This window comes from Castanea sativa, chromosome 1, assembly GCF_040712315.1.
Source record: "Castanea sativa cultivar Marrone di Chiusa Pesio chromosome 1, ASM4071231v1".
NCBI lineage: Eukaryota > Viridiplantae > Streptophyta > Magnoliopsida > Fagales > Fagaceae > Castanea > Castanea sativa.
Window position 1 is genome coordinate 91,866,689 of NC_134013.1, and position 15,265 is coordinate 91,881,953.

The following is a 15,265-nucleotide window of genomic DNA, read 5'->3' on the forward strand; positions in this document are numbered from 1 at the left end:
ACGGTGCATGCGGATTTAGCAACTGAAAAGCCATTCTGAAGGTGGTGAACTCATTTCTCTGTATACTGTAACTGTATGGATTGATTCAATGGGACTTGCTCGCATTACTACAGTTTCAAACCTTGGTACTTTGTTAACCGCCAAGCTTTGCTTCAACAATGCTCCGATTAAATTGGGGGGAGACAAGGTTAAAAGTTTGACAACGGCCATAGTCATTTTCCCAACATTCTAGCTTATAGATTTTCTTTTGGTGATTTTTTTTTTTTTATATTATTTATTTAATTTTTTGTGGAGAAAGTTTGACAACGGCCTAGTTTGCCTGTGTTTTCACTGGCAAGGGATGTGCATATTTCCCAAAACTGGGATTGGATTGTTGTTGAGCTCTAGGTCAACAGTACTACAAAGTTCTTAGCTTTGCCACATGCTGGCTGACAATAACAGGATAGATTCGTCAGTGCTGTTAGATGAACATCTCAAGTAATTCTTTTCAGGAAAATTGTTATTCTACGTTGTTCAGCTGACTCTTCGCTTTTAGTAGGAGGGATGGAAGTTAAGAATTTAAGGCAAGAACCTCATTGCTACTTGTCCTCTTTCCCAAGCATGGTAGATTCTGTGCGTTACTTAAAAATGCTCACCATTAAATAATCTGATTTTGTCATAATCTGTCTTCTCCATTACATATTCTATTCTTTGCCCCCACACCACAGCCATCTGTGATCTGTCTTATATATACAAACTTCACCGCCATATCACATTGTCAACTGCATTACCAAGATATGGAAGCGGAATTCAACAGCTCCTTAGAGTATACACCCACATGGATAGTTGCCACTGTCTGCTCCGTCATTGTTTTAATATCTTTATGTGCTGAGCGTGGCCTTCATCGACTTGGAAAGGTATTCAAACTCTTCTGTCACAACCTAGTAACATCATTATTATAATGCATATATAGTAATGTAGTACCTCTTTAATTTCCTGGTCTTCTCTATATTCGTGGATTGATCTTTCTTTGGCTTTTGGCTGGAAAATACTTGGCCAAATTTCTCTCTCATTTCTAGGCTGTGGAATTCTAGTCTGACTTGCTTTATTCATGTCAAATTTGATTGAACTTGCTCAAATTCTACTAAAATTGTTGGTTGCATTCTGACCCAAGAAAGTTGTTTCTGTATTCCTTTCTTCTTCTTGTTCTCCAAAGCTAGCTTTTGATTCACTATTGAAGTCACAAATTTAACTGCTTCACTGATCCAGTTTTGACTTTACAATGACAGCCCTCATTGAGATTTTTATCAAACATAAGTTTTATTCCTAGTTCTAAACTAAATAAGCATAAGATGAGATGGTCTTTTTGACAAAATTGAGAGATTTTTTTTTAAAAAAAATATTTTTTTTTATTTGGTATTATGCGCTGCACGTCTTTATGATAACTTTACAGGAAAAAATTGCTGTGTGTTTGTTCCAAAAAACAGGTTCTCAAGAACATTTATTTTTAAAACACAACTGCACTGGCCCTTTTTAACATTTTTGCTCTAATTATGGAAACGAACTTTATTTTATTGAATGATTTTATAATGAATATTTTTTGATGCATAGTGGGGAGTCTTTTAAGTATTTTGCTGCTTGTTGCATTGGTTTGCGTTTCAGTTACTGGAGCGTAATGGTCAAGATAAATTATATGAAGCGTTAACAAAATTAAAGGAAGGTTTGCTCCTCTTTGCCTCTCTCTCACTTTATTAAGATTAATTAAAGCCAAGTTTGCAATCCTAGTCATCTTTCACTTTATGATTAATTTTGCCTTGCAAATTCACCATGCCCAAATTTTTACATTATTTGCAAAGTCTAATCAATGCGCTACTGATTTTGTTGTTGTTGTAGAACTGATGCTCTTAGGGTTCATTTCCCTTCTATTAACGGTCTTTCAAGGTTTCATAAGTCGCATATGCATACCAACTCATCTTTCATCTACCATGCTTCCATGCAAGAGGGGCGCTGTTTCCTCCAATGGTTCTGAACATTACTCTAATCTAGCTACTAACAATCGGCGACAGCTTTTGTCTGAAGAGACTAATTCAGGGCACTGCCATGAGGTATATCATAGTCCTGTAATTTTAACTGATTTTTTATACATTAGCCTTTTATTATTATTATTATTATTATCACTTCTTAGACTTATTGTAATTAAATTGCTGCCCTATATATAAATGGCCATGAACAAGTAATGAAAAAGTGATACATACATGCAGACATATAATAATAATAAAAAATAAAGAATATGTACCCCTTCGCTGCAAAGTACACATGATTACAGGTGTAGCCATACAATGGGGGTCTGGGAAAATTTCGGATTACTCCACCTAGTCATTAGAGAATAGAGTAAAGATACCTGGATAGGTAGCTAACTAATAAAAGAAAGGGAAAATGATACTTATAGATGGAAAAGGTATGGGATCTTCCACCCCAAACAAACATTTGTATATGCTATCTACTGAAGATGATATTCAATTGATTTATTGTTACATAATTGGTTCTCTCTCTCCCTCTCTCTCTCAGGGGAAAGTTCCATTGTTATCATTGGAAGCATTACATCAACTACACATTTTCATCTTTGTATTGGCAGTTGTTCATGTGATCTTCTGTGTCTCTACAATGTTCCTTGGAGGAGTTAGGGTAATATATTGATGCCTCTAACTGTTGATTCCATTGAAAATGTATATATGTTTTGGGTTAGATTTTCAGTTAAGAAGTTTTTTACACCTTTTATGCTTTTGTTGATGGAAATTGGATAAATAAGTGTTTCATAATTTATATAGTTTTTCTTCTACATATATAGATACGCCAATGGAAGGTCTGGGAGGATTCAATTAGGCAAGAAATTTCAGGAAGGGGTAACATGAACATGAACATGAACAATGAGTTCTTGAAACATCGCGCACAAGGATATTGGAGAAAGGCAGCAGTTGTAAGTTGGATGGTGAGTTTGAACCTATCTATGCAATAATTAAATTCTCAAATTATCAGTCTTAAGGTAACTGTAATTGTTTTCCTTTCATTAAGTGGATGAACTCAAAGCTTATCTCATGCACTTCAAAATATCCCTAAATTAGTCATAAATATCTCCATTTATGCAAAAAGTTATAGTTTTTTATTTTTATTTATTTATAAAGAATAGGGAGTTTTATTAATATTTATAGGAGCATTTGTACAAAATTAGCAGACCATGGGGCATTCCTTAGGGGTAATTCTTCCATGTTGCTTGATTACTCTCTTCCTCTCTTTGTCAATCTATCTACACATCTGTTAGCTTCACGGTTTATGTGATGCCAATGGATGGTCTAGTCTAGCTTCACGATTCATGCAGTCACAAACCAAAACAGAAATATCTGGTGCCAAAACATAATGGATTGTTATTCTTCATGAATTACAGTTACATTTCTATTACATAATTAAACACAAAGGTACCTTTCAAATGCACATGAAGGCAGACAACAAGCAACAAGCTGATGCATACACAATGAACAATGTTGTAAAGAGAATTACAGATAAATTTTCTCTACATGTATGGTAAAAATGCATAAAAAGACATTAAAAAAAGAAAAAGAAAAAAGGACAATTTTGTGCATAATGAAGACCAACTCAACTAGATTTTGTGCATGTCTTTGTAAATAATAGGGCTCAACTACACATAATGAAACAAGGGCAATTCCAATTATTTAATTATTCATAATAAATCCATCATATTGCACATAGCAGTGTATTGTTTTTGTTTGAGTTTAAAGTACTGCTCTATGACTTTGCATGCAATTATGTGTGTTTATAAAATGGTTGAAAACATTTTTTTTCCTACATGTTTTCCTGGTATGAAGGCTTATATCCAATGTGGTGATGCCCAGATTTTTTTATTTATTGGTAGATATCATTCTTCAAACAGTTTCGCGGTTCTGTTACCAAGTCAGACTACACTGCACTGCGACTAGGATTCATCAAGGTTAGGTTTGCATCATTTCTATGTACCAGATTATGCACATCTATTTTGTTTCATACGCCATTTGCCCTTGTTTTCTCCTTGTAGGAGCACTGCCCACAAAATCCACTATTTGATTTTCACAAATACATGGTGCGGACACTTGAAGTTGATTTCAAAAAAGTTGTTGGCATAAGGTAAAACTCAAAGAGAGATTTAAATTTAATTATTGAATTATTTTCCAAGATTCAATTTGACTTTTTAGATAAACGTTGTCAACTGTAGCTGGTACCTATGGCTGTTTGTTGTGGTTTTTTTGCTACTGAATGTGGCAGGTAATTTCCAAATCTTGATTGATTCACCTCATTTCATAATTGGAATTTCATATCTTACTTGCGTCTGAAATGAACATGCAGGGTGGCACTCGTATTTTTGGTTGTCCTTTTTGCCAGTGATTGTAAGTGGCTTTGTTGATTCCAAGTGAAAATTAATTGTCTTTGTTTATGGAATGACATTGTTGGACTTATTCTTTAGTTGGTTGGAGTGACAGCTGCTACTTTTTGTGGGTGCTAAGTTAGAACACATAATCACCCGTTTGGCTCATGAAGCACAAGCACAACAGGAACAGTCACCCGTTGTGGAGAAGAACACAAAAGACCGTGAAGGAGCTAGAGTGAAGCCTTCAGATAAACACTTTTGGTTTAGTAGGCCTGCTCTTGTTCTCGACTTAATTCACTTTATTTTGTTTCAGAATTCATTTGAGATTGCATTCTTCTTCTGGATCTTGGTGAGTTAGCTAAATGGTACATAATCAATTTCAAAAGCATATATGCAACCACATTCTTACGTAATCAAATATACTACTATGCAGTGCACATATGGATTCAATTCATGCATCATGGAGAAACCAGGATTCATTATCACAAGACTTGTTATGGGGTAATACTTAGGGGAGAGAATATGGAACATATTATCTTAGCGAGCCTGTGTGCCTCCCATCATTCACATGCTCAATTAATATTTTCCTTATGCAGTGTGATTGTTCAAGTGCTATGCAGTTATTGCACCATGCCTTTGTATGCTCTTGTGACCCAGGTTAGATCACAGATATGCTTCTTTGTTGGAATCATATTTAAGCTTCAGCTAACACCTGAACTTATCACTCATTTCTCTATGTACTTTTTAAATATTTGCTGACTGCTTGAAGATGGGTAGCGCATTCAAAAGTGGCATGTTTGAAGAGCATGTGGAATCATTATTTAAACATTGGGCAAAAGGGATGCACAGCGACCAAACTGTAGAAAGTCAAATACAAATGCAAAAAATGGCTAAAGAATCACCCCAAAATGGTCAAATTTCAGAGCAAGCTATTGTTGTGATTGAGGAAACTAGCACATCAATAACAGAGCTTCCTTCGTTAGCACAACTGCCTTTTACGTCATTTTAACTTTCTTCAAAGATATCAAGAACATTAGATTGTTTCTTCTCTTCCATGAAAAAGGATGTAGCTTTTCAACAATAAAAGAAATTAAGTTTGCTTTGATATCATTTACCATGACCCAAGGAAAGTGCTAGCCACACTTAATACCCAAAATGACCAATCAAGTGGCAATTGGAACTCATTGTAATTACTTATAACCTAAGATTCACTTATTAAACATCTGAAGTGAGATTCCCCTCTTGGCTTTGTCTCATTGTCTATTTCTTAATTATTCAATTCGGTCCAACACAAGCCCACACAACACACTCAAAAAACCAAATTTAATCAATTTGGGGTATCACAAATGCTAGTAAAAATAAAACTACAGCAAATAATGCAGGAAAATTAGCATCAAACAAATAAAAATAAAAATGAAAATGAAACATCTATAACGTTCTATATGGTTTTATAAGTTCCTGTTGCTAACACGAACTGACTAGAAATACAAGTATACAACAGCAAGTGAAATAAATGGTCCAGAGTTCAAACACTCAGTACCGTTTCAGCTGACTCTCTAACCCAACATTCATACAATATACTGTTTAACATGTATCATCAATACCATACACAGAATCGGTTAAGCTGCAAAACCATCTACCCGGTAAAGTAAACCCTGAAATGGATCCTAGTTGAAAGCTGTGATCAGCTATAGGCACAAGCAGAACATATACATTTTTAGCCTAAAAAGTTGAAAGGGGTCATATTTTAGTTATATAGAGCATTAAAGCTGCACCATTTGTGTATTTGTTTGTGCACAACATAATGCAAAATTAAAAATCCATATGAAACAAAACATCATAGAGCTTAAGGTCTAGGACAGTGTGATGTTATTACCGTCAAACTACCTGAACAAGCAGAAGTTAATTCTCATATTCACAGATGGTAACTAAGAACATGCATAAGAAACTGACAAGCTAGAAGTCTCCAGCATTTCTTATATGACATAACCAAATCATTTTTTTTCCCTGCTATTTTAGGACCAAGGCTTGGTTGTTATTATTGTTGTTGTGTATACAGTTTTTGTGCTTACAAAGATAAACCCTGTGGTCCCAAAAAAATAGAGTCACAAGGATCAAGAAAATCTGAACCTGCCCTCTTAGTAAATCCCAATATTTACAGAACTATTCTATTTGTAAAGAATCCAGGCTATAAAGAAACGGATGAGGAATAAAGCTACTTAGGTCTTTCAAGAGGGAGCTTCCCCATCTCGAGATTGCTATGGTCAGAGGGAGAGGCATCTACCCCACTAGTCTCAGCCTTTTTAATATCATCTAAAGCTCTTTTTGCGTACACAGTGAATGCAATTGTGGTAATGACAGCAATAATTACGTAATTAAACACAAAGGTACCTTTCAAATGCACACAAAGGTAGGCAACGACCAACAAGCTGATGCATACACAATGAGCAATGTTGTAAAGAGTATTACAGATAAATTTTCTCTACATGTATGGAAAAAAATGCCTAAAAAGACATTAAAAAAAAGAAAGAAAAAAGGACAGTGTTGTGCATAATGAAGAACAACTCAACTAGATTTTGTGCATGTCTTTGTAAACAATAGGGCTCAACTACACATAATGAAACAAGGGAAATTCCAATTATTTAATTATTCATAATAAATCCATCATATTGCACATAGCAGTGTATTGTTTCTGTTTGAAAACAATACACATAAGTACTGCTCTATGACCTTGCATGCAATTATGTGTGTTTATAAAATGGTTGAAAAAATATTTTCCTATATGTTTTCCCGGTATGAAGGCTTATATCCAATGTGGTGACACTCAGTTTTTTTTATTTATTGGTAGATATCATTCTTTAAATAGTTTCGTGGTTCTGTTATCAAGTCAGACTACACTGCATTGTGACTAGGATTCATCAAGGTTAGGTTTGTATCATTTCTATGTACCAAATTATGCGCATCTATTTTGTTTCATATGCCATTTACCCTTGTTTTCTCCTTGCAGGAGCACTGCCCACAAAATCCAAAATTTAATTTTCACAAATACATGGTGCGGACACTTGAAGTTGATTTCAAAAAAGTTGTTTGCATAAGGTAAAACTCAAAGAGAGGTTTAAATTTAATTATTGAATTATTTTCCAAGATTCAATTTGACTTTTTAGATAAACGTTGTCAACTGTAGTTGGTACCTATGGCTGTTTGTTGTGGTTTTCTTGCTACTGAATGTGGCAGGTAATTTCCAAATCTTGATTAATTCAGCTCATTTCATAATTGGAATTTCATATCTTACTTGAGTCTGAAATGAACATGCAGTGTGGCACTCGTATTTTTGGTTGCCCTTTTTGCCAGTGATTGTAAGTGGCTCTGTTGATTCCAAGTGAAAATTAATTGTCTTTGTTTATGGAATGACACTGTTGGACTTATTCTTGAGTTGGTTGGAGTGATAGCTGCTACTTTTTTGTGGGTGCTAAGTTAGAACACATAATCACCCGTTTGGCTTATGAAGCACAAGCACAACTGGAACAGGTAACAGAGATGACCATAGACAATCATGAAGTGCATAATGTTGTGGAGAAGAACGCAAAAGACCATGAAGGAGCTAGAGTGAAGCCTTCAGATAAACACTTTTGGTTTAGTAGGCCTGCACTTGTTCTCAACTTAATTCACTTCATTTTGTTTCAGAATTCATTTGAGATTGCATTCTTCTTCTGGATCTTGGTGAGTTAGCTAAATGGTACATAATATATTTTCAAAAGCATATATGCAACCGCATTCTTACGTAATCAAATATACTACTATGCCGTGCACATATGGATTCAATTCATGCATCATGGAGAAATCACGATTCATTATCGCAAGACTTGTTATGGGGTAATACTTAGGGGAGAGAATATGGAACATATTATCTTAGCTAGCCTGTGTGCCTCCCATCATTCACGTGCTCAATTAATATTTTCCTTATGCAGTGTGATTGTTCAAGTGCTATGCAGTTATTGCACCAGGCCTTTGTATGCTCTTGTGACCCAGGTTAGATAATATACAGAATCACAGACATGCTTCTTCGTTGGAATCATATTTAAGCTTCAGCTAACACCTGAATTTATCACTCATTTCTCTATGTACTTTTTAAATATTTGCTGCCTGCTTGAAGATGGGTAGCACATTCAAAAGGAGCACGTTTGAAGAGCATGTGGCATCAACATTATTAGCACATTGGGCATAGAAGAGTCATTGGGCAAAAGAGAGGTGCAAAGTCAACCAAATTGTGGAAGGTAAAATACAAATGCAAAAAATGGCTAAAGAATCACCCCAAAATGGTCAAATTTCAGAACAAGCAATGTGATTTAAGAAACTAGCACATCAATAACAGAGCTTCCTTCGTTAGCACAACTGCTTTTTACATCATTTTAACTTTCTTCAAAGATATCAAGGACATTAGATTGTTTCTTCTCTTCCATGAAAAAGGATGTAGCTTTTCAACAATAAAAGAAATTAAGTTTGCTCTGATATCATTTACCATGATTCAAGGAAAGTGCTAGCCACACTTAATACCCAAAATGACCAATCAAGTGGCAATTGGAACTCATCGTAATTACTTATAACCTAAGATTCACTTATTAAACATCCGAAGTGAGATTCCCCTCTTGGCTTTGTCTCATTGTCTATTTCTTAATTATTCAATTCGGTCCAACACAAGTCCGCACAACACATACTCAAAAAATCAAATTTAGTCAAATTTGCACAATTTGGGGTATCACAAATGCTAGTAAAAATAAAACTACAGCAAATAATGCAGGAAAATCAGCATCAAACAAACAAAAATAAAAATGAAACATCTATAACGTTCTATATGGTTTTATAAGTTCCTGTTGCTAACACAAACTGACTAGCAATGCAAGTATACAATAGCAAGTGAAATAAATGGTCCAGAGTTCAAACACTCAGTACTGTTTCAGCTGATTCTCTAACCCGACATTCATACAATACACTGTTTAACATGTTTCATTAATACCATACACAGAATCGGTTAAGCTGCAAAACCATCTACCCGATAAAGTAAACCCTGAAATGGATCCTAGTTGAAAGCTGTGATCAGTTATAGGCACAAGCAGAAAAGATACATTTTTAGCCTAAAAAGTTAAAAGGGGTCATATTTTTGTTATATAAAGCATCAAAGCTACACCATTTGTGTATTTGTTTGTGCTTAACATAATGCAAAATTAAAAATCCATATGAAACAAAACATCATAGAGCTTAAGGTCTAGGACAGTGTGATGTAATTACTGTCAAACTACCTGAACAAGCAGAAGTGAATTCTCATATTCACAGATGGTAACTAAGAACATGCATAAGAAACTGACAAGCTAGAAGTCTCTAGCATTTCTTAAATGACATAACCAATCATTTTTTCCCCTCCTATTTTGGGACCAAGGCTTGGTTGTTATTGTTGTTGTTGCGTGTACAGTTTTTGTGCTTACAAAGATAAACCCTGTGGTCCCAAAAAAATAGAGTTACAAGGATCAAGAAAATCTGAACCTGCCCTCTTAGTAAATCCCAATATTTACAGTACTATTCTATTAGTAAAGAATCCAGGCTATAAAGAAACGGATGAGAAATAAAGCTACTTAGGTCGCTTCCCCATCTCGAGATTGCCACGGTCAGAGGGAGAGGCATCTACCCCACTAGTCTCAGCCTTTTTAATATCATCTAAAGCTCTTTTTGCGTACACAGTGAATGCAATTGTGGTAATGACAGCAATAATGAAGGAGATAATGTTGTATATGATTTCCACTGTAGTCAGGTGCAGGCTTCCATAATTTGCATCTGCAATTGTCCTTATTAACCGACCACTGCACATAAGTACAGCCAACATAATTTAATTACCAATCAAAAGACAGTCTTCTTTTTTATTACAGCTTCATCCATCAAATGAATGACGGGAAGAGGAAAATCTATTCTGTTTTCATATTTTATTTTCTTAGAGAAATGATCACAGCAAAATAATCATATTAGGAATATAGAGCACAAACCTGTAGATATAAAGGAAAGCTTCAGGGACCATTCCGGCAACTGATCCACATAAGTAGGGCCAAAACCTCATACTTGTTACCACAATGGCATAGTTGAAAATTGTGTAGGGAAAAGGTGAAACCCTAAAGAGAGCTACCACTTTGAATTGATGGAACCAGCTTCCTTCTCCAGCTAGTCTAATCATTTCAGCTTTATTGGGCCATCTCTTTAACCATTGCTGCACAAGTAAGAAGAAAATATGATGGAAAAATAAATAAAATAAGGCTAAAATGCAATTTTTCTATTAAACCCTCTTTGTTTGGGATCTCTTCTAGATCAATAATTTGATTATGAAAACTCACAATTTACACTCAAGTATTACAACAATGTTCATGTGCCCTTCCATCAACATCTGCTAGAATTTTGCCATTATCCCACCCAAAAGCAATGTCATTTTGGACAGAAAAAAAAAAAAAGAAAAAAAAAAGCCATTTTTTAAGCAAGTCAATGGCAAAAATGTGACGAATCATAAGGGGCACATTGACATCATTGTTATAGGGAATAATTGCAGTTTTTGAAATTTGAGGGACCAATTTAGAAACAACCCCAAACTTAGAGGGTGTAAAATGCATTTTTGCCTAAAAACAATTGCACACTTCATTAAATCATCATAAGCTAAAGCCAAGTAAGAAACTTACATGAATGCGATCACGGAATAATAGTCCAATCAAATAGGGAAGGATCATCCCAATGGTTGTTCCAACCATGATTATAACGAATCCAAGGCCATATCCAAAAATCATTCCAGATAACCACATTGAAGGGCCAGAAGGGATTAAGAACACAGGGAAGAAAGCCAGAGAAGCAACAAGCACGAGGGCAAGAACGGGACGGCCAAAGGCAGTGGCTTCCCACTGCATGAGAGGGATGAGAACCTACAATGAAAATGATAAATCTTTAGGATAAAAATTAAGCAAAATGTAGAGTCTCCACATAGCAAAAGAACTTCACAAGGGGTAAAGTTTTGTTATTTTTTAAATATATCCCCTCTTGTTAAGTTATATAGAACAGAGCATGATCAACAAAAGATACTTGCCTACATGGCAAGGTTAAAACTAGAAACAGGGCATCTGAAAATTTTCATGTAAGCTAAATCAGTATGTAGTAAATTTGCAGATTATGGTGATGTCTCAATGCTAAAATATCAGCTCAACTGCTCAAAACTTATGCAAGAGTAGAGATCCTTTAAATGCCCATTTTAAATTTATCCCTCTGCATTGCTCCTTTCTGCAAGTCTATTTACAGAATATAGCAATTTTAAGATAAATTATATGTAGCTAAGATTGACTAGGATGGCACTAATAGATTGGTGTGGCTACCAGCACCGAAGCAGGGATTTCAAGTTTAAAGTTATTATAGAGTTCAAAGGATAGGGGTGAGGGAGCTACCCCTTTTTCTTGGAGGAGCATTTGGTAAGTTAGAGTTCTACCTAGAGTCGCTTTCTTTACATGGACTGCAGAACTAGGTAAAATATATACATACATACGCATCTGTGTGTGTGTGTGACCATCGTGAGCACGATGTTCATTTCATTCAATAAAAGTCTTATTACCTATCAAAATAAAAAAGTTTGTGCGTGCATTGATAAGTAGGGTAATTATTAGTTCACACACCTTGCTGCATGCATAATTTATTTTTTGAACTGAAATAGTCATTTGAAGTCACAATTTTAGTTCAAAAACTAAAATGTGTGTACACTGTGTGTAACAAGAAATGTGTAATAGACACTGCCCTTGATAAGTAATACTAGGGAAAATATTGGCAATGTATAATTTGAAAAAAAAGGGAGACAATAGCTGCAGATTGGTGCTACATGTATAAATTCAATGGGGAGTCCTTAATTCATCTTCTTCTTCATTGTCCTATTGCTAAGGAGTTGTGGAACTTCCTATCATGTTAGTTTGGTGTCACTTGGGTCATGTCCAATTCAGTAATTGATATGTTGGCTTCTTGAAAAGGGAATTTGGGCAAGCTCAATAATGGAGAATTTGGATGATGGCTCTGTCATGTCTTGTGTGGTATACTTTGAAAGAGTGGAATACATAGTTCCAAAAGAAAAGAGTTATCTATTCTCAAGACATTATAAGAGAGGACTTCCAATTCCTTCAATTTTTCACAATTAGCTTTTTGGACTTTGTAGATAACTTGTTTTTTTAGATCTTGACCTCTTCTTTCTTTAGTCCCTTTTGTTTTTGTTGCCATGCTTTGGTATACACCTAGTGTACTATGATAATGCTATATTTTGCACTTTTCTATTTATTTAAAAAAAAAATAAATTCTGTTGCAAATTTTAAAAACTATATTTACAGATAAATTTGATTTTTGAGTTTTAATTAAAATTTTTATTTTTTTAATTTAAAAAAAATGGTGATGAGTGATGACCAAGGGCACAAAGTGATGAGATCAAACATTAGGTCATTTCCATTGAGATTCTTCACTGCATTGAATTTAACATGGTACATTATGCTGTCTTAGTCATACATATTATTGCCAGTTGTTAACAACATTAGAGCACTGAGATTATCAGAATACTGTGCAGTTGTCAAAATTCTTCGAAGAAAATCCAAATTAAACTATCACTTTTATCATAAAATGCCTCAAGAGATATTTGCTGAATTGTAGCGTCAGCACAGGTATGTATTATCAGTATCAACTTCCCCCCCCCCCCCCCCCTTTTGACCCCTGTGGACGCTCTCACCCAAAAAATAGCATTAAAAAAATATAGATTAAAGCAGTTGCAGTACAAACAAATCTAAATTAAAAAAAAAAAAAGAGAATAAGAAGTACCTTCTGGAAAATAAATGGAACTCCCCATTTCAAGGAAATGAAAAGAAATATTATCACTACCATGCACCATAAAAAGGCTTTGATCCACCACATGAAAGATTTAGTCCTAGCTTCAGCTTGAGGTTGTAGGAGATCAGTTTCCACTGAATGCAGTTCATTTGATATGACCAGTCTTGCATATTCACTGTTCTCTCTCACATGATGCCCAGAGTTTGCATGTTTTGCTACCTCAACAGACGAGCTTGTCATCTTTATCAAGAACTCAGAAGGCTAAGAAATTTAAAAAAAAAAATAAATAAATTGGGGGAAAGCATAACTCATAATAAACAAGTGAAAGTACTTGCAAATTATTCATGAAAAAAGCACAAAAGTTTCACAAAGGGTTAAGAATCCTGAATGATTCATGTCAGGGAATGTGGGAAGCGGAATACTCAAACATCATCTTGTTGAAAACTATATGTATGTAACACCATTTCACATCACATGCAATGTTAGATCATTTTTAAACAGACAAGTCTTTGTTTCCAACTTTAAACTATACTTTTCATATCACTGTTTATGTGATAGATGGTGGCAAAGTGTGAATACATAAAATATGTGAAGGATCTGGTAGGAAAGTAATCGATTTCCCAATCGGTCACAATCTAATTACCAGTAAAGTAAATGAAAAAACACAGAGACAAGAGTAAGCTTATTATCTATATTCAACATGTAGATGTAGTGCTGATGAAAAGGTCAAAGGTAAGATAGTAGTAATTGAAGGTTTAATTAAATCCATAGAGAAGATAAGATCAAGTAGCGCTGTATGACTAAAAATAAAGCAGTCTGAGTGACAGCCACAGGTAAGATAGTAAGTAGTATTTGCTTAAAAGGGAGTGTTATACTTGTATGATTAATTAAAATCAAAACACTTTCCTTGGAACAACAAACAAAGGAAATAGATGCAGGTTAGGTTTGGAAGTGTAAGAAGGGCATGGTGATGATGAAAATTTATGAATATACAATGAATTTTCATTGGAAAAGAAGAGAGAATTGAAGGGGAAAAGAGGGTTGTGGGTGGGTCATTTAGGGTAATTTGTAAGCATTTTGATAATTGAAGGGGGAAAAGAGAGGGAAAAAAAAAAAAATCATAAAAACATATTTTGAACGAAAGATCTAAAATTATTGCATTAGAAAGAGAAAGCTGCAGTATGTATAGTGGTGGTGATTGAAATGCAAAAAAGTAATGAATTTGGTCCTAAAATCCTAATCCTCCGAACGGCCAAAGTTGTGTTGTATTGTGTTCCAAATGATAATAAGTAAGTAAGTAATAATGGGTTGGTTGTCTTATTGAAGGAGGAAGGAATGAATGAACTCCAACGTCGTCTACAACTACAACTCCTAGTATTTATTTATAGATTAGTGTTATGTGTTTTGTTGCTTGCTGCTAAGAATAGAAACAAGATCAACAAATACTAGCTGACCCGAAATTTAAAAAATAATAATTTTACCTTGGAAATAGGATTTCCAACGGAGAAAGAGGAGTTGGTGGAGGAGGTCTGCCGCTGGGGTTCCGCCACCAAATTGAGTATTAGGGGTGTAGAAGTAGAACAGGTGGTTGTGTTGCCTTGCAATTTGCAAACAGAACTTTGAATCAAATTTCAACAACCAAAACCAAACCAACCGATAACCAATTTCTTTTCTTTCCTTTCCTTTCCTTTTTTTCTGTTTCTCTTTTGTTCCTCCCTGCCCGTTTCATTCTCCGCGTGCCCCCACGCCCACCCAACCTGACTTTTTTGCTTTTTCCTCTTTTTTATTTTTATTTAGTTTTTAATAACATTAACATTTATTATTTATTTATTTTTAAATATCATTTGAATTTTATTAGTTTCTCGAATACGCGGAATTGGTTTGGAACTCCAATTTTTTATTATTATTTCATAAATAAAAAACTTCACCCTTACCCTTACCCTTACTTTTACTTAACTAAAACTCACATTTTTTTTTTATTATTATTTTGAATAAAATTTA

At 34.7% G+C, this 15,265-nt stretch overlaps 3 protein-coding genes across 3 annotated transcripts; 2 read left to right on the plus strand and 1 right to left on the minus strand.

Moving 5' to 3' along the window:
- The first annotated feature begins 762 nt into the window (after window positions 1-762).
- LOC142621558 (MLO-like protein 13) lies at window positions 763-5,636 on the plus strand. Its single transcript, XM_075794846.1, has 13 exons — window positions 763-896; window positions 1,642-1,699; window positions 1,873-2,084; window positions 2,548-2,664; window positions 2,828-2,968; window positions 3,908-3,982; window positions 4,067-4,155; window positions 4,244-4,293; window positions 4,375-4,415; window positions 4,509-4,745; window positions 4,830-4,897; window positions 4,993-5,053; window positions 5,166-5,636. The coding sequence occupies exons 1-13, from the start codon at window positions 777-779 to the stop codon at window positions 5,403-5,405; spliced, it is 1,509 nt and encodes a 502-aa protein (XP_075650961.1). The 5' UTR covers window positions 763-776; the 3' UTR covers window positions 5,406-5,636.
- Window positions 5,637-6,839: 1,203 nt separating this feature from the next.
- On the plus strand, window positions 6,840-8,621 carry LOC142637330 (MLO-like protein 13). The gene is made up of 8 exons (XM_075811607.1): window positions 6,840-6,884; window positions 7,404-7,492; window positions 7,581-7,630; window positions 7,712-7,775; window positions 7,846-8,121; window positions 8,207-8,269; window positions 8,365-8,425; window positions 8,550-8,621. The coding sequence occupies exons 1-8, from the start codon at window positions 6,840-6,842 to the stop codon at window positions 8,619-8,621; spliced, it is 720 nt and encodes a 239-aa protein (XP_075667722.1).
- A 1,122-nt stretch (window positions 8,622-9,743) lies between these two features.
- Window positions 9,744-15,029, minus strand: LOC142628526 (uncharacterized). Its single transcript, XM_075802608.1, has 5 exons — window positions 14,746-15,029; window positions 13,256-13,525; window positions 11,107-11,343; window positions 10,429-10,646; window positions 9,744-10,248 (listed from the first exon to the last, which is right to left on the minus strand). Exons 2-5 carry the CDS (start codon window positions 13,502-13,504, stop codon window positions 10,020-10,022), a joined length of 933 nt encoding a protein of 310 aa, XP_075658723.1. The 5' UTR covers window positions 13,505-13,525; window positions 14,746-15,029; the 3' UTR covers window positions 9,744-10,019.
- Between the last annotated feature and the right edge of the window lie 236 nt (window positions 15,030-15,265).